The following is a 23430-nucleotide window of genomic DNA, read 5'->3' as shown; positions in this document are numbered from 1 at the left end:
ATTAGTTGATTAGCATATGTGTATGAGAGTGTGCGTGCTCCACAGTGTAAGCATGGGACTCGGAGGACAACTTTTAGGAGTTGGTTCTCTCCTTCCGCCGTGTGTGTTCCGGGGGTTGAACCTGGGCAGTGAGACTTGCCAGCAGGTGCCCTTTTACCAGCTGAACCAGCTTATTTTACCTGACACAGATGCTCATGGCTCTCAGATTACACTTCCAAACTTCTATGGCCTATACATCTCACCATTTCACAGGACATTTCCACTTGGAGTTTATGGAGGAGACTGTTAAGAGTCTTTAATATTAATTTCCCCCCCTTTTAGTTTTATTTAGATATGTAGCTGCTGAGCAATAAATTGTGTTTTCCAGCCTTCCTCCACCCATGTGCCAGTGTGTTACTTACAACTCTGGGTTACTTCATTATTTTTTTTTAAGATTTATTTAATCTTATTTTATGTGTATGGGTGTTTTGCTCGCATAAACATATGTGTATCATATGTGTACACTGCCTGCAGAGGCCCGAAGTAGGCACTGGATCCCCTGGAACTGTAGTTCCAAATGGTCATGAGTTGACACGTGGGTGCTAAGAATCCAATCTGGATCTTCTGGAGGAGCAGCCTTTAGTCCCTATTTATTTATTTTTGAGTAGGTTCTTGCTATGAGGCCCAGGCTGCCATTGAATTTTTTTTATCTTCCTGCATCTACCTCCCGAGTATATGATCCATGGTGCCTGGGTGGGTCATCTTAAAGAGAAAACTTCCTGCCTTGGGCTTCACCTTGTTCTTTCCCACAATCTCGGCAGCAGATATGTCCCCAACCATGGAGCTTCAGACTGAAGAGACCAGACTTGGCTCCTTTGGACTTCTGTAAGTGAGAACTATACAGCTGCTTCATTGCAAACTCTGGACCCGAGACTCATTCAATGGCAGCCTGGCTTATACTTGAACTAATAATGCTTGACTTTCTCAGCATCCTCAAACTAAGAGTCCACAACTGAAAACTCCTCTTCCTCCCTCAAGCCAGCTAAGACCAGTTAGGGTGCTGTTTCCTCATTTGAAAGTAAACAGGGAGCCGGACGGTGGTGGCGCACGCCTTTAATCCCAGCACTCGGGAGGCAGAGGCAGGGGGATCTCTGTGAGTTTGAGGCTAGCCTGGTCTACAGAGACAGAGTTCTAGCACAGCCAGAGCTACACAGAGAAACCCTGTCTCAAAAACCAACCAAACAAACAACAACAAAAACAAAGTAAACGGAGATAAATACATGAAGTCCAAAGAGTGGTTTGAATGAGAAAGGCTCCCACAGGCCTTTCTTGGTCCCTGGATGGTGGAAGTGTTTGGAAAGGATTAGGAGGTGTGGCCATGTTGGAGGAGGTGTGTCACTGGGGGTGGACTTTGAGATCTCTCTGCCTCATGGCGGTATCTCAAGAGCTTTCAGCAACTGCTCCAGCACCACACCTGCCTGCCTGCTGTTCTGCTCCCTACCATGATGGTCTTAGACTCCTTAGCTGAAACTCTAAGCCCCAAACAAATGTTTTCTTCTCTTAGCTTCTCCTATTAGCCTTGGTCATGGTGTCTTATCAGAGCAATAGAAAAGTTAACCAAGACAGGTTGTCTTTGACTGAGGAAAGCTATGGAAAAATTTAAATCGGTTTGGCCAGTGCCCCTGCCCATTGTCAACCATACCTGCTCTTGGTGGAGCTGACTACAGACATGGGATGGTTGATGTCATCCTTCACCACCATGATATTGTTCTGGAAATAGAGCAGAAAAAACAGGTCACTAATCCCTCTCTTAGGCTGCTGTGGTGGTTTGAATAGGTATGGCCTCCATAGACTCACTATAGGGAGTGACACTATTAGGAAGTGTGGCCTTGTTGGAGAAAGTGTGCCACTGTGGGGGCAGGCTTTGAGGACTCATATGCTCAAGCTATTCTCAATGTGACAAGCAGTCTCCTTCTGCTTCCCGCAGCTCAAGATGTAGAACTCTCAGCTCCTTCTCCAGCACCATGTCTGCCTGCACACTGCCATGCTTCCCGCCAGGACAATAATGGACTACACCTCTGAACTGTAAGCCTCCCCAATTAAATGCTTTCCTTTATAAAAGTTGCCATAAGCTGGGCGGTGGTGGCACATGCCTTTAATCCCAGCACTCAGGAGGCAGAGGCAGGCAGATCTCTGAGTTCAAGTCCAGTCTGGTCTATAGAGCGAGTTTCAGGACATCCAAGGCTACACAGAGATACCCTGTCTCGAAAAACTAAAAAGAGTTGCCATGGTCATGGTGTCCCTAACTAAGACAGCTACTTTTGCTCCCTCACTCTTCCAGTCCCCCAGAACTTTCTGAGAAGGCTATATCACAGAAATATACCATCAGGGAACGGAAGACTTACTTTGTATTTGCGGAGTATTGAGGAGTGATTCATGATTCGGTCTGTGTCAGCTGCATCCCGGGGCACCACCACGATCCCAAAGTCCCCAACAATCACCTCCATCTGAAGATAGGGAGAGAGAGGGAAGGAGGGAGAGAGTAAAACAACTTTAGTGAAATCTGTCACCTCAACTTCCTACCAAGTGGCTACAACAGAGCAGAGTGACATTCCGTTGTTTTACAGGAACTTCAAACATTAGTTTCCAATTTACCTTCTCAGCCCTATCAGTCAGCAACCTGAACTACTGACAATAGTCTTCATAGAAGGAGTGGGAACCTTGTCTGGCACAGAAGACATGTAAGAAATACTTCTAGAATGAATGAACACCCTTTAGCATGTCTGAACAAGACCTTTCTAATCCTCGAAGCTCTTGTTTGAGTGCAGTGTCGCAAAATAGCATGAGTATCTGGAAAATACCCTCGTGGGTGAAACTGATTCTGTTGTCCAGCATGTTTACCTCGGCCCTGAGTGGGACAGCATGAGAGAGACTCTTTTGCTCCCTTCTGTCCCATGGCTCAGTCATATGCTGTGGACTCACTCGGGTGCAGCCACAAGCAAAGACACACTCAGAAGGAATCCCCATGTGCGCAGGTAGTGGTGGGGGTGCTGGTTAATTCATATGGGGGTCACTGAGATCAGCCTCTGGGGAAGCTAGACCCCTTATAAGAAACAAAATCCTGGCTGAGCAGGCTGTGGGTGGCCCTCGTATCTCTCGGTGACCGACCGCCGCTGAGGCCTGCCGCAGTTGGGCTCGGGCTCTTTTGCCGAGCCATCGTGTCGCAGAGCGGGGAGGAGAACCTGCAGGGTTCCGGGGTAGAACTGCACTTCAGCAATGGGAATGGGAGCAGTGTTCCAGCCTCCGTCTCTATTTATAATGGGGACATGGAAAAAATACCGCTGGATGCTCAGCCTGAATCTGGACGAAGTAGCTCCGAGAGTTCTCACTGTGACAGCCCACCTCGCTCCCAGACACCACAAGATACCAACAGAGCTGGAATAGACACCCACAGCTTTGGAGAGAAAAACAGCACTCTGTCTGAGGGAGATTATATCGAGAGGAGAGAAGTTGAAAGCATCTTGAAGAAAAACTCAGATTGGATATGAGATTGGTCAAGTCGGCCAGAAAATATTCCCCCCAAGGAGTTCCTTTTTAAACACCCGAAGCACACAGCTACTCTCAGCAGGAGAGACACAAGCGTTGTGAAGAAGGGAGGCGTTTTCTCAGCAGACTTCCTGGAGGTTTTTCTTCCATCTCTGTCGTGGTCTCACCTGCTGGCCACGGGGTTGGGGGTCTACACTGGAAGGCGTCTGACAACGCCCACTAGCACCTTTTGATGAAGAACTGGAGCTGACTTTGGTTCACACAGTGAGGATTCACGTCTGAGCTGTGACAGGTAACTGAAGAACTAGCATGATCCTTGGGTGTCTGCACTACGGGTGTTTATTTGTTCTGTAAATGCAGTGTTCCTTATTTAGTTAGACAGAATAGACTAATATCATGACCTATAATTATACCTGGGGATCAATTAATAAGCATGTCAGACTGATACCTATTGTAACATTTATTAGTAAATTTTCTTTGAATATTAGATATAAACAGCATAAATAATTTTAATATAGTAGCAATGGTGTATTTAAAAGTGATCTATAATCGTAATCCAGTTAAGACACTTTACACTTCAAAAGAATGAGTAAGTGATATTAAAATCATTAAAGGGTTTGTCCCAAAGGAATATTGTGGCCTTATAATCCTATTACACAGTAGAAAATACAAATGTAGTTAATTAAACAGGTGTGTCTGTAAAGACCTCTTACTTTTTTAAACAGCCAGGCGAAGCTAAAATCATCCACAACCCCTGTGTGCAGCCTCATTGTCTGCCATCCCCACCTTGGGTTGTCAGTTTGGTGGCGGGCGCCTTCACCACTCAGCTGCATTTAATCCCACTGTTTGTACTTCAATTTTGTGTGCTTTTAAAGTCAGCTGCATTGTAAGCAAATCTGTCTTACTTTAAAAGACTGGAAATGAAAAGGAAATACATCTTTGCCAAATCCTTTGGCGATTACTGGATCTGCATATGGGCTAACCAGTATCCAGAGCTTCTGTTAATCCAGGCATATTGTCAGTCTTCCTCTTTTCCATAGCACGGTTTTGAAAGGCTGCCTCCTGGACATGCTGTATATATCCATATATATATAAACATGTACTTGTTTCATTGTCCCACACTTAACTCAGGTGAGTTCAATAAAAGTAACATTTTAACAGTCAAAAAGAAAGAAAGAAAGAGAGAGAGAGAGAGAAAGAGAGAAAGAAAGAAAGAAAGAAAGAAAGAAAGAAAGAAAGAAAGAAAGAGAAAGAAAGAAAGGAAATTCTTTCATTAAAAAACAAAAACAACTTTTTTGGGAGTGCTGTTAAGAAAGGATCTTGATATATAGCCTAAACTAGCCTCAAACTCACCATCTACTTGTCTCAGCCTTCCAAATGATGAAATGACAGATATGAGAAACCACGCCAGCTCTTTATTTTTTTTTCTAATTACAGATATAATACAAGCTTGGGAAATAGAGAAAAAAAATAGAAATCAATCTCAACCACACAATCCAGGTACCCACAGTTAATCCTTCAGCGTATCCCAGGGCTTTCCTGTCTATGAATAGCTGTGTTAGCTCCACATTAGCACTAAACTGCAATGTAAGGCATGAGGCCATAGCTCAATGGTAGAATGCTTTCCCAGAATGCACTGGGTCCTCATCCCACACACTGAAAAACTAAAACTTAAAAATCAATGGCTTACATAGTAATTACTTGCATTCTCTTCTCTTTTTTGATAAGATTTATTTTAACTCTCTGTGTGTGTGTGTGTGTGTGTGTGTGTGTGTGTGTGTGTGTGTGTGTGTGTGTATGCATGCACACATGAGCACATGCACACTGGAGTGCAGGTGCCCGTGGAGATCAGAAGTGATCCCCCTGCAGTTGGAGTTACGGACAGTTGTGAGCTGTCTGATATGAGTGCTAGGGATCAAACTCAGGTCCTCTGTCAAAGCAGCACACACTCTTAACTAAGTCATCTCTCCAGCCTCAGCTTGCATCATTTTCATTTAGCATTAGATTGTGAGGATTCTGTGACATAACTGAGATTCTTTGAGGGCCAGCCTCATGGGTCAGCAGGTAAAAGAACTTGCTCTCCAGCCTGAACACCAGAATTCAACGCCTGGAACCCACATGGCGGGAGGAGAGCCAATCCTGCAACTTGGCCCTTGACCTCCATGCCATGCAACTCGCGCACTAAATAAGTAAAAATTACGTGGAGATATGGGTTTTTAACACTTTCTATATTTCACCGTAGTCAGAGAGTATGGAAAGATTTTAGTAGCTTCATAGTTACTGCAACATAACTTTGGTATAAACACTTTGATGAATATCTTTATACATAAATCTTTTATTACAGCTCGAATTATTTCCTCGGGATAAAAAGTAACATAATTGGATAAAAGGATGTAAACTGGAAGTATTTCAAGCTTTTAAGACATATTACCAAATTGCCTTCTAGAAATGTGCTGATATTCATTTTCAAGGAGCTTGGAATTCACAGCATTTGGTAGGCTTGGAGCAGGTTTAGATCCCGCCAGTTATGGGTCCCAGAGGAGGAGGAGGGATGGCGTGGCTTGTAAGCAGTTCAAGTCATTGAGCAAGATCTGCTTTGGGGTTAAAGGACTCAGAGTTTCCCCCATCCCCCATAATTCTTCAAACTAGTTTCACAAAAACAGAACTGATGAAGAACTGTGGTCTGTTGTGGAATATGATTTTAACTAGGCAAAGATGGGCTACATTTATTTATGCTGCAGAATACTACTTTAACTGTGTAAAGATGTGTTACATTTGTTTGACCATGTAAGGGTGTGTGTTTAATTATGTAAAGATGTGTTGCATCTGTTTCACCTTGCCTGCCTAAGGCACCTGATTGGTCTAAAAAAGAGCTGAACAGCCAATAGCTAGGCAGAAAAAGGATAGGCAGGGCTGGCAGGCAGAGAGAATAAATAGGAGAAATCTAGGTTCCAAAAGAGGAGGAACGAAAGAAGGAGGAGAGAATGAGGGACCCGTCCAGGGCAAGAAACCAGGCAGCTGCCACCAGCCAACCAGACATGAGAAGCAGTGAAAGTAAGATATACAGAAAGAAAAGTAAAAGCCCCAAGGCAAAAGGCAGACAAAGAGAAACAGGTTCATTTAAGTTAAAAGAGCTAGACAGATATGTGCCTAAACTAGGCCGAGCATCCAAAACTAGTAAGTCTTTGTGCCATGATTTGGGAGTTGATTGGTGGCCAAAGAGAAAAAGCCTGGTACAGTCAGTGGTCCATTCTTCTCTACCAGAAAATTTCACAGTGTGTGTGTGTGTGTGTGTGTGTGTGTGTGTGTGTGTGTGTGTGTATGGGTGTGTAGGGGGGTATAGGTTATAAGGTGTGTGTGGTGTGTGTGTGTGGTGTGGTGTGTGTGTATTTGTGTGTGGGTGTAGTGTGGTGTGTGTTTGTGGTGGGGCGTGTAGGGTATAGGGTGTGTATGGTGTGTGTATGTGTGGTGGGGTGTGTAGGGTATAGGGTGTGTGTGGTGTGTGTGTGTGTGTGTATGTGTGGTGGGGTGTGTAGGGCATAGGGTGTGTGTAGTGTGTGTGTGGTGTAGTGTATATGTGGTATAGTGTATGGTGTGTGTGGTATGGTGTATGGTGTGTGTGTATGTGTGTGTGGTGTAGTGTATGTGTGGTTAGTATATGGTATGTGTGTGGTGTGGTGTGTGTGTGGTATGGTGTGTGGTGTGTGTGTATTTGTGTGTGTGTGGTATGGTGTATGGTGTGTGTGTGTATTTGTGTGTGTGGTGGAGTGTGTAGGATATAGGGTATGTGTGGTGTGGTATAGTGTATTGTGGTATAGTGTATGGTGTGTGTGTGTATATTTGTGTGTGTGGTGTGCGTGTGTATGTGGTATGGTGTGTGATGTGTGCGTGGTGTGTGTGTGTGTGTGTGTGTGTGTGTATTTGTGTGTGTGTGGTGCATACACACCCTTGGGTGTTTCTAGTCCCCTTTCCTCTGCTTCCCCTATTGCTTAACACAGGATTGCAGCTAAAAATCTGAAGTTGTTGAAATAAAAGGTCGGTCTTGAGCACTCGGGTGGAGAGAGACTACAAGCTAGACACACAGTATCGGGGCCTCCACTGGGTCCTGTCAGTTAGACACAGAGCAGCGTGTTTATCTAGGTGGGGTTCAAACTGAGTAAGTTTGCTTCAAGGCTTTTGTCCCATAGGCCTGGCCATGTTCAGGAGGAGGAAGACAGGAAGCCGAAGGAAGACCCAGCTCCTCTTGCCATAACTTTTAGACCATGCACTGGGTTCACTATTCGGTAATGGATTCGCAAACTTGTCTATACAAGTTGCCTGAGGAGAGACAGTGAGATGGCACTCGCCCCCAAGCCATCGGGTTCAATCCTTAGTTCAATTCCTTAGACCCATATGGTAGGAGAGAACCCACTCCTGCAGGCTGTCCTCTGACCTCCACACATGAACTGTGGTACATGCATGCATGTCCACACAGACATACACAAAATAAACAAATCAAAATCAATAAATAAATGCAATTTTAAAATTGAAAAAAAAAGAATTACCCAAGGAACTTAAAAAATCCCAAACATGTACCTCATACCCAAGATCAATTAAGCTAGACTCTCTCAGAATGGGACCCAGGCATCAGCACGTTAAGAAAAAAAAAATCTCCACGTAATTCCAATGTGCAACTGAGTTCATGAGTCAGTCATATATATGTAGAATTAGAACTGGAAAAATAAGCGTGACAGGGAAGAGAAGTGGGCAGGGAAGGGAAGAGAGAAAAGAAATTCACTGAAGTGAGAGCACACAGAGATCCCTGAACTGCCTGCTCCTGTAGCTGTCTTCCGATAATCTAGTGTGAGTAATGGTGGGCCTGCCTCCCTCTGCTTGACTGTAAGAGCCAGACAACGCGCATCTGATGGGTGCTCTCTGTACAAAGTGTGCAGTAATGAAGGGATGTGAGAGAGACTGTTCCAGTTCAAAGCATGAACAGAAAGGTTCTCAGTGGCAGTTGGCGCTCATGAGGGAATTGCTCGTTGGGTGATATTAGTCCAGCTGCTGCCTTCCACTCAGGACCTAATGATCTGACGCTCAATCAGGAGCTGTGCCAAGGCTTGGTGGGTGGCAGGCAGATGGAGCCCTTCCTGCCGGAGATATTTCTCCTTTCTAGTAATGGGTGACAGACTTGCCCCTGGGAACCACCGATGGGTGAGGGAGACGGGGAGACCTGCAGGTTAGCAGTCTCTCTCCCTGGCTTCAGGTCAGACACTAGAGATCATCTCTGTTGTTTGGGGTGGTGGACTTGGTTTTCATGCCAGTGTGTGGGTGAACAAAGACATCAGGTAGTGAATTGTCCGCCCCGAGAGAATTCAGCTGTCTATCCTACCCCTATCTCTCTGATTCAGGCTCCCAGCTAGACCCCCATCTCTCCTGGTTCTCCTTCCTCTGTGGATGTTCCTGTTTGGCCTCTGGGCTTATTCTCACTCCCTTTGACCTTGACACACTGGACTCCACCAGGCTTCTCTGTCCTTGGACCTTACACTCACACCCTCAATGGTGTCATTCCATTTCAAAGCTAATATAAAGACACACTAAAGGCTTTTGAGTCAACATTTCCAGCATGGGGCCCATTTCTATCTTAATGTGTTCATGAGCCTCTGGACCTGCTCTTATAAACAACAGGCTCTCTGGGAGTTTGGATGAGACTGTCCCTGATAGGCCCAGATGTTTGAATGCTAGATCTCCGGATGGTGGAGCTGTTTGGATAGGTTTAGGAGGTGTGTGACCTTACTGGAGAAAGTCTGTCCCTGGGGGCAGGCTCTGAGGTTTCAAAAGCCCCCTTCCATTGCCAATGCACTCTCTCTGCTTCCTGCTTCCTGTTCAAGATGTGAGCCCTCAGCTTGCTGTTACACCCGCCAGGCCTGCTGCCTCGGTCTTCAATCGCGGACTCTAACTCTCTGGACCATAAGCCCAAATAAACTCTTTCTTCTAGAAGTTCTCCTGGTCATGGTGTTTTATCGCAGCAACAGAAGAGTAAGTAATACAGCTCCCTTCTCCCCAAGTGTTTTTCCTATGTTATTTCTTATTATTGTATAAGCAAAAGTCTTGGCATTTTTCTTATTTTTTTTTCTCTTTCTTTCATATCTTATATCCAGCCTACAATGAAGTCCAGTTAATTCTGTCTTCAAAACAAATGTCTGAGCCAGGTTTGGTGGTGTATGCCTGTGATTCCTGTGCTGGGAAGTGAGGTAGGAAGATCAATAAATAGTTGAAGGCCGCCTGGGTTACAGGAGACTCTGTCTCAAAACAACCAAACCAAACCAAACCATATGACTTTGCTCAGTGTCTCATTTCGGGTCCAAGTCTCCTCTGGTAGAATGACCCCCCCAAAATATCAACTTTCCAATCCCTGGATCTTGTGACTGTTGCCTTATATGATTAAACTAAGAGGAATTAATCTTGAGATTACTCTGGTTTATCCATGTGGCCCTAACATCAGTAACCAGTCTCCTTCGAAGGGGATGGTAGAGAGGAATTGAATCTAAGAGAGAAGATAAAGGATGTTCTGAAGGAAGAGGAGGAGGCCAGGAGCTGGAACACAGCACATACAGCTTCCTGTCCAGAAAAGTCAGTGAGATGACTGCCCTAGGCCCTTGGGGAGGATAAACAGTCAATGTATACAATTGCAGGAGAGTGGCCTATGTTTATAACCACAAAGTTTGCACTTTCAGGGTAGTCCTTTACCCCATCCTTCTTTCTCACTTGCATTATTCTGACCTTCCTATTAATCTCTTGCCTTTTTCAGTCTGTTCTCAACAGCCAGATTTTCACTTTTGGGTTAAGTTAAATATTAATCCCGGGGTCGGTATACAGCTCAGTGATAGAGTGCTTGCCAGGTATGCGTGAAGCCCTGGGTTCAATCCCTAGCGCTGCCTTAAACCAGGCAAGGTGGTGCACACCTCCAATCCCAGCACTTGAGAGCCAGAGGCAGGAGGATTAGAAGCTGCTGGTCATTTTTAGCTACACAGAGTTTGAGGCAGGCCTGGAACCCTATCTGGTAAACAAACAAACAAATAAACTAAATAGAAATAAGTGAGTAAATCCTCATCCCTTGCACATATGTGCTACAAGTCTAGTTGAGAGTTGTAGCTTAGCCTTTCTGGATCTGAGCGGTGGCAAGAACAAGTCCTCATGAGACAGTGAGCGGAGAGTCAGGAAGAAAGCAGGCAGTCCACTCCCTAGGAAGGAGCAGTGCCGTGTGGTGGCGGCAAGGATGGTCAACAGAGAAGCTACTGGAAAAGTTCTAGTCACAAGGGCCCAGATGCATCTGACGGCCTCAGGGGTAGGGTGTGGGAAGTGAGCTTTGCTGATCTGCAGAAAGACGAAGTTGTATTTAGAAAATTACAGCTAATTATTGGTGATGGTTACAGCAGAAACTGCTTAGCTAACTTCCACAGCCTAGATCTCACTGACAGAATGTACCACGTGACTGGGGGTGGGGGAAACCGTAGCTGAAGCTTCTGGTGGTGCCAGTCATTGTAAAACTGACCATTACAGTGACTATTTGGCCATTGTAAAACTGACCAAATTCCGTATTTACAGAATTGTAATCTACAATTGTAAATACAGAAAGCCTCTATCAAATGCATGGCACCAACGGGTCTACCAGATCCAGAAGATTTTGAGCATGGAGACCAGAGGGATGCAGCCAAATGTAAGGGGTGCACACATGGAGAAAAAGATCAAAGCCTTACCCCACACATCACAGGAAAGGACTAAGGAAAGGCTTGCCGGTTTACTAAAGCCCCCAGATCCTCTTTATGGGGAAAGAAAAATGCTAGAGAAGTGAGGGAGGAGGTGGGCAGGGCAGACGTGATCGTCAAATCTCACTCCTGATGCAGCCAGTGTACCCTCACCCTGCCAGACCCTCAAAGACAGGGTCCCACCGGTCCTCCCACTGATCCCAGGCCTGTATGTCAGGCCACAGAAGTGGAGTCCCTAACATTCATCCTGCTTCAACATCCTGCCCAGCCCAGCTTTGATCCTATCTTACATCTGCAGGTTAAAGTTTTCCAGGGGAGACGGAGGTTGGAAGGAAAAGAGGAAATAGGTGGAGGTAAATTCTGCTTCCCCAGTATGGGAATCTGAGAGGAAGATATGAGACATGTGGAAGCAGGAAGCAATTTGGCCTCGGGGGAGAGAGCACTTATGACCTAGGAGGCAAAGATCTTGGAAGGAATGTGGAGTCATCACCACCCCTCCAAGAGGCTCAATTCTAAGACCTGCCCTGCTGGCTTTCAGGGATGCTTGAGTAGATACCCTGTGATCTTAACCAGACACCTTCCTGGATGCCAACGATGTACAGTTGAGAAAACAGAGACGAGTTCATCTTTTGTCTAATGAATGACATTAAATATTAGTGGCTACCATACGGGTTGCAGACCCAGCAGACAGAGGCCATCACAGAAATCCACAGCTAGTCAGAATGTAGGAAACCATTTACCATGGAGTGCCCAGCCCCAATCCATACGTCTCCATACATCTCCAACTCTCTCCCCATCGACACACACCGAAGGCTCAGGGAACATCTTGGAAGAGGGGAAGACTGTAAGAATCAGAGGACCAGGACATCTGCAAGAGATGTGTCGTCTATATATATATGTGACCGGGAAGCTGCACCAGTGAAATCTCAACAATATGGTACCTAAACAAGACTTGAACAATATCGGTTGACGTGCCAATGTGGACAGGGAAGTCTCAAGGGTCCCCATGCCTGCGTGAGGAGCTATAGAAAATTAATGACTCTGAGAGGAGACGCCATCTTCCCCTGGGATGAGTCCCCTAATTGGTTATCCAATACCAAGTGATCGATCAGCCACATATATATATATATATATATATATATATATATATATATATATATAGAGAGAGAGAGAGAGAGAGAGAGAGAGAGAGAGAGAGAGAGAACTGCATGTTCTCAGCAGGCTGTATTATATGTATGTATACATGTGACAAAAATGAAAGAAAAAAGAATAAAACATTTAAATAACTTAAAAATACAAGTTGAGAGGTTAAACAGACGATTATTTTTAACTGTATTGCCTCTGTGAAGGATATGGGCAAGTTAATGCTCAGTGAATCATCTTGAAGTAACTAACACATTATGAGCAACTGGCAAAATGAGCCAAATACAATGAACAAACCCAGATTATGACGATGGTAGGTTCCATCCCAATCCAGAGAGAGGCCACTGAGAATGTTCTAATCAGGGGCTGGAGAGATGGCCCAGAGGTTAAGAGTACTGACTCCAGAGGTCCTGAGTTCAATTCCCAGCATCCACATGGTGGCTCACAACCATCTGTAATGAGATCTGGTGCCCTCTTCTGGCCTGCAGGCATATATGCAGGCAGAACACTGTATACATAATAAATAAATAAAATCTTTTAAAAAAAAATTAAGGGGCTGGAGAGATGGCTCAGAGGTTAAGAGCACTGGCTGTTCTTCCAGAAGTCCTGAGTTCAATTCCCAGCAACCACATGGTGGCTCACAACCATCTACAATGAGATCTGGTGCCCTCTTCTGGCCTGCAGGCTGAACACTCACTGTATACATGATAAATAAATAAAATCTTAAAAAAAAAAAAAAAAAAAAAAAAAAAAAAAGAATGTTCTAATCAGAGGGCTTGACTTCATTAGCAATAGGACCCAAGATGCATTGACTACCCTGGAAGGCCTCACTGGTAGGATCCAGTGTGGTCACTGAATCAGGGCTCAGAACCCAGCCCATTTTCTTCTCAAGCTGCATACATTAGTGGCTCCAGCTTCCTCCTGTGTCTTTTCTAGATGGCAGCCAGGGATGCACAGAGGCCGTGAGTGAAGCAGGGCAAGAAGCATCTACCACCGGCTCTGCCGAGTGCCAGGGACATTTGCTCCTTACAAGTGTCTTCCGAGATGAGTGAGTGTCTCCACTCTCAACTCTGAGATGGAGAAACCAGCTTGATGCGTCTACACAGCTAGTGGGTGAATTTGAACCCCTCAGGTCTCTCTGAAGACTCTTTCCATTGCCTCACACTTCTTATAGATTCATCTCTAAGACTCGTATTTTAGCAACTTGAAAATTCTCCAGTTTAAAAATGTCACAACTTGAAACTATACTTGGTGATGTGTGGCGGTGCATACCTATAATCCCAGAGCTCAGGGGCTGAGACCGAAGAATCATGAGTTTGAGGCCTACTTGGGCTACACAGCAAGATCCTGTCTTTGAAAAAGAAAATGAAAAGAAAGATATAAAGGAAGAATGGAAAACACCCACTCACCCACCAGCACCAGCACCACCTGCTCTTAAAAAAAAAAGAAAGAAAGAAAAATAATATTTCAGTCCTTTCTTACCACAGCCTAAATCCTCAGTTCATTGTTCTATATCGCCCCCTATAGCCTACAGTTGTAGGTACTTCTAGATGGGTAAAGAGATGAAAGGGTAGAGCTACTTTCATGTCTTTAGCATAAAATCCCCTGTCTGCGAGAGCGCTAAACCACTCCCCAGCAGAGCATCCTCTGGACTACTCTGGCTTCTGCCCCTGTCTGGAGGGGAGGCTAGGCCAGAGCTAGTTGGATCACAGTCAGGCAGCCAGGAGTATCCTTCCAGGATGCCCCTCAATGCAAATAAATGGAGGCTCCTCCAGTGGGGCTTCCCAGAGGAAATCAACCCCACTGCACTGTCGACTTGACAGGAAGTGTGGGAAGGCCCAGAGTTCCCGACTTATGTCAATCATCTGCAAACCAAATCAACTGCACCTCTTACACGGGAACCGTGGGTAGGAAACAGCCCCAAGGCCTGCACCACTTGGACTGGAGGGCCTTCCCTTGTGGATTCAGCTTGGGTCTTAGCAGTGTGAGGACCTAATCCCCCAGGGGTGGAAGAGTCCCACAGGCTTCCTGCTTCCTGACTGGAGTTGGACAGTCTGATAAAAAGCCATCTGAGCCTGAATAACCACATGTTTGTCTTTGCTCCATTTATCCTGGGGCCCTGGGATTTCTTCTGGAGTGGTTAATGCCCCCGGCTCTTCCTCTGTTTATTTTCTTTGGTTATTTTCCCAGAGCTGATGGACGTAGGAAGCAGTCAGTCCACGACTGGTTGGTTGGAGGCATGTAGGGCACAACCAGTGAAAAGTAGCCCACAGAATGTGAGGCTTTGGGAAGTACAGGAAGAAAAGCAAACAGCCTCCTCATTGGCCGATTTCTGGTGTCAGATATTTAACCCTTTGGGGCAGACATTGACGCGTGCTTGTTTAAAATGCCGATGTCCTGACAATGGCCCATACAGGTGATCATGACACTTGATGACCTCTGCACACTTCATCCAAACTCAGCGCCTTTCCGAATGAAATGAAGACCAACTCATTCACCTGCCATTTCCCCCCAAGTCTTGTTCCCACCACTGGATCTTTCATAATTGCCTCCCTACATGAAAATCTCTTCTCTCTGCATCTACTTAACCCGGGCCAGGCCATGATTCAGCACCCAGTTGTGCCCTCACCGAGGCCTGCTTTGAAGGATGTCTGCCATTATTCTGCTTGTCTGTTTTTTATCTGGATAAAGGATCTGAAGACTTACGTGAAACCCTGTTCAATAGTTGCACTATCAAGAACAAGTCCCAACCTGCTTAGGCCTCCCTTTTCATGTATATTTTTTTAAATTGTCACATTTATTTATTTATTCAATGTGTGTGTGTCTGTGAGTGTAAGTGTGCATGGTTGTGTGTGTGTATGTGTGCACATGCCATGTTGTGTATGTGGAAGCCAGAGGACAACTTGCTTGAATTGACTCTCTCCTTCTCCCACGTGGGTTGGGATTGAACTCAGGTCATCAGTCTTGACAGCAAGTGCCTTTACCCATCTTGCCAGCCCCTTTTTCATGTTTTTAAGGTGGGAGTTCCATATCACAGGGATTAAATTGGATAATCTATGAGAGAAAGCCAAATACAATTCATTTATTGTGGATCTTTCCCACTAGAAAGCACAGAGAATAGCCGAATATCTTGTTTTTATCTATTCTCCCAGCTGTAGGCTAGTGATTGTAGTCACATAGTAGGTGCTCAATAAATATCTCATAAATGAAAGAATCAGCCATGGCTCACAACGCATCTTAGCTGCTCACAAGGCTGAGGCGGGAGGATTGTCAGTTAAGGAAACTTAGGAAAACTGTCTTTAAAATGAAAAACACAGGCTGGGAAGATCGCTCAGCAGGTAAAAGTGCTTGTCACATAAGTCTGACGACCCGGGTTCGATCCCTGGCACCCATAAAAAGGTGCAAAGAGAAGCAGCTCCACAAAGTTGTCCTGACTTCCAATTGCATGCTCCGGCACTTGCATGCCATATAATAATCAATAAAACAAAATAATTTTTAAAAAAGAAAGACAGGGATATAGCTTAGTGGCTAGTATGTGTTAAACCCTGAGCTTAAATTCCTAATACTTAACAAAAACAAAAAGAATAATGAAATCACAGTCAACAGTTACCGAGAACTTACCGGCTGGGTTCAAAAACTTCTACACTTCCTATATGCTTAATTTCATGTTGGATAATGAAGTAAGCATTAATAACGAGGGTATTTTTAACCTGCAAGAACCCCGTGGGCAAATACACGCTTATGTTCACAAGGGCACTGTTGAAAGATTGATTGAAGGAAGGAATGTTTAAATCAGAATTAATTTGCCTACCTTCCGCTATGTGATGGACAGAGCGCCAGCGTCGGTAGAGCCCTACACAAAGGCTGGGTTTTGTTTAAGGGGAGAGTGAAAAGAAAAAAAAAAGTCACAGCGCTGGCTGACCCTGGAGCCTTGGGCCTTAATTTTCTGTAGTTCCTGATCCACATCCGTGTACCTGCACAGGTGTTTCTGTCAGGATGCAGAAAAACGAAGGACTAGGGCACTCGAGGGAGATGTGATGGTTAATACAATGGTCAACTTGGTGGGACTTAGAATCACCATGGAGACACACCTCTGGGCATGCCTGTGAGGGTGTCTATAGAGACACTTAACTAAGGAGGAAAAGCCCACCCTGTGTGTAGGTGGCACCATCCCGTGGGCTGGGGACCCAGACTGAAAAGAAGAGAGAAAATGAGCGTAGCATCAGCATTGGTCTCCCTCCGCTTCCTGACTGTGGACTGGAGTGGCCAGCTGCCTCACAGCCCTGTTGCCAAGGGCCTCTGTGCGGTGATGAACTCCACTAAACTGAGCCAAAATGAACCCTTCTTTTAAGTTGCTTTGTCAGAGCAGTGAGAATACAAGGAACGGAGGAAACTAGCCTGCTAACGAAGGCAGGATGGACAGGGTGCTAGCTCTGGAGCTGGGAGGCTAGCCCAGGAGCTGGCTCTTGATTTCCCCCTCAGAAACCAAGAATGAAAATGCCAATCAGGAGGCCACACAGCAGCTCTTTTGTGCTCCACTTGAGAGAAACTTGATGAATATGTACGGAATTTTCTCTCCATGGAATGTGAGGGGATGGGTGTGTCACTGGTCACAGAAGGTCAGAATTCACTGTGGACTGATAAATCTTTGTGCCTAACGGACACTGCCACTGGGGAACAGTGTGGCTGGGTGTGGAGGAGTCCTTGATGGAGAGTTTTGGTTCAGGACTTTGGAGCAAGGGATCTTGACTCTGGAGCAGACTGGGAGAGGCTGTGGCCATCCTGCTGTGGGACAGTCCCACTCAGCCACTTTCTAGAGGATGTTAACAGCTTCAGTTCACACAGTAAGGCTGCTCCCCAGCCCCTCGGAACAGAAGTAGGGACAGGCTCCTGTTCCTTCTTCTGTTTGAACTGGACTTTTTTTTACATCAGAGCCCGGCATAGTTAGATATTATTTCCCCTTTACCTCTGAACGATGGTTCTCAGGACCTCACAAACTGGGAAGACTTGGGAAGGAGCAATTGGCTGGGTGGTGTCTGGATGCAGGTCTGCTCCAGGCTGAGGGAGCCTTAGGGTCTGCTTAACCACATCCCGCTGTTTCTGCAAGGAACTGGAATTCTTTCTTTCTTTCTTTGCTTTGTTTGTTTGTTTGTTTGGGTTTTTTTTTTTTTTCCAAGACAGGGTTTCCCTGTGTGGCCCTGGCTGTCCTGGAACTCGCTCTGTAGACCAGGCTGGCCTTGAACTCATAGAGATCCACCTGCCTCTGCCTCTGCTGGGATTAAAGGTGTGCGCCACCACCACCAGCTAAGGAACTGGAATTCTTACTACTGCCCTGGACTGCATAAGTGCAGGGACTACTGTGCCCTCTGAGAGTAACCAGCATAGATGTCCTAGATCTCTGGGGTACAGCCATCCAAGTTGTCAGCCTGAACTGTGGGGAGTTCTAAGAATGTGAGAATGTGGAACTTTTTTTTCCCTGCCTCTTTGTTTTGAGACAGAATCCTCTGCGTCACAGACTCACTATGTCATGGAGAAAGACCTTGAACTTCTGTCCCCTTACCTCCATCTCCCAACACTGGGCTCACAAGTCCAGTTTATATGGTGCTGGGGATTGAACCCATGGTTTTGTGCATGTGAGATAATCTCTCTACCAACTGACTATAGTCCTAGCCCCAGGTTTGGATTTTTGTTAGCTTCTGTTTGCTTTACAGTGCTGGAGTCCACCCAGGGTCTCCCACGGTGAGGGGAGCTCTCTCTCACCACAGTCTCCTCAGTCTTGGGAGTCTGCATTAAGTTCATCTAAGTCCCAGGAAAAGTGCGTTTACCTGTGCCCCTCCCACACCCGGTGCTGGTTTAGCCATCCCTGGCTTCCACAGGATGTTCCAGAGTCACCGTCTCACTCTGGGGACTAGACGTGAGAGAGGGGCATCCCTTTGCTTTTCACACAAGCACCCCAGGAGACTGGAATTATCTGACTACTCTCAGGAATCCAGAACTGGTCAGGACTGTGAGGATCCCCCCATCCCATGAGCCCACATGTGATCAGAGGGAATGCATTTGAATGGACAAAGACTTCACTATAACATCACCCAGCCACTGGCTTTGCAAATTTGTGTGTGTGTGTGTGTGTGTGTGTGTGTGTGTGTGTGTGTGTGTGTGTGTGTGTGTGTTTCCTATGAGTACAGGTGGCCTAGGAGACCAGAAGAGGCCATCAGATCCCCTGTGTTAGGAACCTCCCACATTCCAGAACAAGGTTCCTCCCCCTTTCAATGACTCAGCACCAACACTATGTCATTACTGAAGGCCAGTGTGACGCGTTTCCCATGTTGCCATGTTCAAGGATGCATATGCTCCGTACCCCCCAGCCACCATGGCCTGTTCTCGCAGTCTCTTTGGAGTTACAGTGGACTGTGAGCTGCCAAACATGGTGTTGAGGTCCTTTGCAAGAACCCCAAGTGCTCTGGGCTGCTGAGCCATTCATTTCTTCAGCCTCTTCAATTTTGTTTCTTAATCGGCCAGTGTTGGTCTCAACACCAATGACTAAGGAAAGCAGGAAAGACCAATGATGGGCTGGGAGGCTGGGCTCCCCGGTCCTCAGTGTTGGCATCTGACCACACCCAGAGCAGCAGGTAGGAAATGAGAGCCTACAGAGATCTAGCCAGGCGCTGGGGAGAGACTGGCCAGGCATGGGGGGGGGGGGGGGGGGTTGTCTGTTTCAGGCTCCAAGCAGCCTACTTCAGGCCCGGAGAGGAGGCTCCCCGCAGGTCCCACTTAGTAAACAGCCCCAGGGACTTCCTGCTCACACAAGAGACTCTTCAGACTACTGAGCCAGCTGCCAACCTCATCCCTCTAAATTCCCCCGACTGCCCAGGCCTCCCTGGAGGGGCCCCAGGCAACTGCTGGGCTCTGCCAGTGGCTTCTTGCTTTCTCAGCACCCAGGAGAGGGTGGAAGACAAAAGCTGATTAAGCCACTTAAGCCAAAACCGAAAGGAGGCTTAAAATTTCACCTGCAGGAAATTGTCCAGGGTTGCAGATGAAAGGACTACTCAGAACGGTCGGCCTCTGCCACCCAGCCTCCATAGAACACAGGGCTCCTGCATGTACACCCTTCACCGGGAAGCTACTGGGTACACCACGGTGCTTGGTTCCACATTAGTTGAATTTTCTCCATAGCGTGTGTTACAAGCCAGGCATGGTGGAGCAAGCCTAGTCCCAGCACTTGGGAGACAGAGGCCAAAGGATCAGGAGTTCAAGGTCATCCTCAGCTACACAGCAAGTCTGAGACCAGCCTAGGCAATATAGGAGGACCCTGTTGCAAAAAAAATAAACATAAAACAAACCAAAGCAACGTGGTGTTTCATATGAACTGTGTGATAGGTGCTGTTCCGTGCAGTTAAATAGTGTCATCTGAGTCTTCAAAAACCACTATTATGCCCATTTTAAAGATGGGAAAAACTAGCCGGGCGGTGGTGGCGCACGCCTTTAATCCCAGCACTCAGGAGGCAGAGCCAGGCGGATCTCTGTGAGTTCGAGGCCAGCCTGGTCTCCAAAGCGAGTTCCAGGAAAGGCGCAAAGCTACACAGAGAAACCCTGTCTCGAAAAACCAAAAAAAAAAAAAAAAACAAGAGAAAAAAAAAGATGGGAAAAACTGAAACTCAGACCTAGATCTTGTCACTAGATGTGTTAAGAAGAACTGGAGTCTAGGCCGGGCGATGGTGGCGCACGCCTTTAATCCCAGCACTCGGGAGGCAGAGCCAGGCGGATCTCTGTGAGTTCGAGGCCAGCCTGGTCTACAGCGCGAGATCCAGGAAAGGCGCAAAGCTACACAGAGAAACCCTGTCTCGAAAAACCAAAAAAAAAAAAAAAAAAAAAAAAGAAGAACTGGAGTCTAAATTCTGATTCTGAATGGTCCTTTTCTCTTTTTTTTCCCTCTTCTGGAGATATAAAGGCAGACAACAAAGGAGTTTCCTATGTACGTCACGTCTCCTGACACCTGTCTCAGGGCTTGTACCACACATTTCTTTAACATCTCAGACGGCTGTCAGTCACAGAGCACAGACTTGGAAAATGACTGCAGTCCAGGGTGACACTGAGGGACAGCCCAGATCGGTGCTCTAGGTTTCTGCTTCTTGCTTGGAGTTTGGAGACCGGCACGCTCCCCGTGGCTTCACTGTAGACAACCAACCCCTGACTATGGTCACCATGACAGCCGTTGCCCAAGCTGTTTTTCAGGAACTGGAGGCAGCAAAAACTAGTTGAAACTACTGACCCAGGCAAGTGTCCAGGGGGTGACATTTCAACACCAGCTGGCTAAAGCTGCACCTTTAGGGCCTGCAAATGCCACTGTTTTCTGAACACAGCCCAAGCAAAGCTTCGATGGCCCACTTGCCTCCTCCATTAGCTTTCTCGGTGCCTCAGACCCTGCTTATCTCATCGCTGCCCCTTACCTTCTTGAGACCTAGGGCTCCTGCCTCTTCATGTCTGGCTGCCTCGTCAATACTCTTTTTTTGGGTGTGGAATATTTGCAATCATTTCAGCAGCTAGCAGATTGGCATGCCAAACAGTGAGCAAAACAAGCTTCACTTGGTAACCAGAGGAGCTGAATGATTGACACGGTTGCCCAGCAAGCTTATTAAAAAAAAAAAAAAAAAAAAAAAAAAAAAAAAAAAAAAGCATGAAGCCTGACATTGCTGCCAGCAGCGTACTGAGGCAGGAGGATTGCCAGGGCTATATAGCAAGAGCCTATCTGAAAAAACAAACAGAAAAGCAACTTGCAAAGGACTGTGAGGTTGGAGGGAGTTTTAACTGGAGATGTCTGACGACTGGATTAATAAAGGAGCGAGAGAGAACAGCACGGCTTTCCGCAGTGGACTGACCATCCGGCCACAAGATGGGAACTTCTAAATGGCTTGATTTAGCGGGCTCTTTTCCCTGTGCCAAATCAGTCACCTGGAGGACCCTACTCACCTTTTGCCCTTAGCCATTTGTGTCCCCCGCTCTGGTCCTATTCTCTTGCTAAGGGAAACCTAGGGTAGTGGTTACTACCTCTTCAAAGAGGCCAAAGGAAAACAAGCCGCGTCTATAATCTCCAAAGGGCAAAGTTTTTTCTCAATTCCACACCCCAGGCAGCGCTTGGAACGAGACTTTCTATAACCCAGAGCGCTTTTTTCCCAGGGCTTCCCAGGGGTGAGGAAGAGGAGTGTGAATAAACAAGCGGTAAGGAGATAAAGCCTGAGATAGGTGAGAATTTTCCTCCACAGTCATGTGAATGAATTGCCCTCTTGGGAACTCTGGGGAGGCAAGATCCCAGTCTGTGCTGGGGGAGGGAAGACCGAAGCCCAAGTCAAAGATGCCTCTCCCATCCTCCCTCCCCGCCTCTCTCCCACCCATATACACACAAGCTACTCACATCTGCCTCATTCCAGAGTCCTGGGATGCAGAAGGACTCCAGCAGGTCACTACCACACAGCAGCAAGATCCGCAGCTCTGGGGAGGGAGAACAGAGTTTGCAAAGAGCATCAGAGCGGGTCTGGGAGACGGCGCTCAGCTTTCTTCCCTCGGGAGCACAGGAGTCTGCACCGTTGGAACTGTGTGGCCCAGGTCTCCCTGACGACCCCACACCGGGGTGTCTGGAGTTGAACCCCCACCCCCCAATCCCCTCCCCCACCTCCAGTGGGATTTCCACAAGCAGGGGGAGCAGTGCATGGAGGGTGGCCAACTGTCCTGCCTACACCCAAGACACAGACACAGTCTTTGAGGGCCAAAGCATTGGCTGGGCTTTCTAACAGAAACAGCCAGCTACGTACTTTGCTTAAGGGCTTAGAGACTCTCTCTCTCTCTCTCTCTCTCTCTCTCTCTCTCTCTCTCTCTCTCTCTCTGACCCTGTAGCCCAGGCTGGCCTCAAACTTGCTATATAGCTGAGATTTGAACTCTGGAACCTCCTGGCTCAGCCTCCCTAGTGCTGGATGATAACAGGCACTTACTTCTGTCTTCTCTCCGTTTGGAGTGTCCCGTGACAAGTGCCAACACAGTCGGCATGGGGTGGCGGGAGATCACTGCCAGACAGTGGAATGTCTGAGTTGATCACCTGTACCCTCTCTTTGTGGCCGGCCATAGCCCTCAGGAAAGGGCTTGAGAAGCAAGGCCAGAACCACCCCCACCCCCCTTTACCCATGGAGCTTCCAGCCTGTCAGCTCTTTCTCTTCCCTCGTTAAGCCTAATTTGAATTATCCCAGTGAGGCCCATTGTCATTTGAAACTGCCGGCGGACGGTTGCTTATTACGGAAGAGTGATGGGAAAAGAATCGAGATTCTTGACATTCCACAGAGTGGCCTACCGCGGGGTTGCGGGGAGTGCGGATCTCAGGCTGCCCAGGTTTCGGCTTTATCAGGTGTGTCTGAGACCATGAGGCCACGTGTGCTGAGCTGACCGCCACGCCTCCAGACACAGCTCCTACCACCGCCGCGGCCCCGGATGCCGAGAGCCCGTTGTTTTTGGCCTGACTTACACCCCAGGGCTGGGCAAGGACTTTCAGATGTTGACCTTGTCCCTGCTCCAGTCTCCGGATGGGAATGAGGCAGGCGGATAAAGCAGCCAACATCTCATTGTCCAGATGTCTGGACAGTGTCTGCACTGGACCAGGGTCTGCACAGCCCACCCCTCCTTGGGGGAGCCCAGTGAAGGTTGAGAGCTTATATTACTCAATGATCTCTTCAGGTACAGAACCTTGACTTGTCTTTAAGTCCCCAGGGCCTGGCAGTGACTGGCACACAGTGGGTAGTCAGACATGGTGAGAAGTTAAGCCAGCAGATGATGTAGTTAGAGAGAGTCACACACAGGCCGCCCTGGGAGAGCCCTTGGGCAGTTTAGGAGCGTTTTTCCACTGTCTGCTTTTCACACCCGGGGAGCAGAGAAGTACGTCCTTGGCATCTGGTAGATGGGATGCTGCTGAGTGAGCATCCCACAGTACACAGGGCAGCCCCACAACATAGAATTATCTGCCCCTAAATACTGG

General features: G+C 47.1%; 1 protein-coding gene and 1 pseudogene across 1 annotated transcript in view; one reads left to right on the top strand and one right to left on the bottom strand.

Annotated features, from left to right (window-relative positions):
• Positions 1 to 23430, bottom strand: part of Nmnat2 (nicotinamide nucleotide adenylyltransferase 2) — a 164315-nt gene that overhangs the window by 5118 nt on the left and 135767 nt on the right. Inside the window, exons 8-10 of the mRNA XM_052737195.1 lie at positions 21826 to 21902; positions 2385 to 2486; positions 1682 to 1749 (exon numbers count right to left, since the gene is read on the bottom strand). Of these exons, the coding sequence (XP_052593155.1) occupies positions 1682 to 1749; positions 2385 to 2486; positions 21826 to 21902 (247 nt within the window). The remainder of the gene's footprint in view (positions 1 to 1681; positions 1750 to 2384; positions 2487 to 21825; positions 21903 to 23430) is intronic.
• Positions 3005 to 4683, top strand: LOC128109525 (BCL2/adenovirus E1B 19 kDa protein-interacting protein 3-like; annotated as a pseudogene).

The sequence above is a fragment of the Peromyscus californicus genome, unplaced genomic scaffold, assembly GCF_007827085.1.
Source record: "Peromyscus californicus insignis strain IS unplaced genomic scaffold, ASM782708v3 Scaffold_14__1_contigs__length_90479793_seg_2, whole genome shotgun sequence".
Taxonomy (NCBI): Eukaryota; Metazoa; Chordata; class Mammalia; order Rodentia; family Cricetidae; genus Peromyscus; species Peromyscus californicus.
The sequence above is the reverse complement of the archived record's forward strand: the minus strand, read 5'-3'. Positions and strand labels throughout refer to the sequence as shown.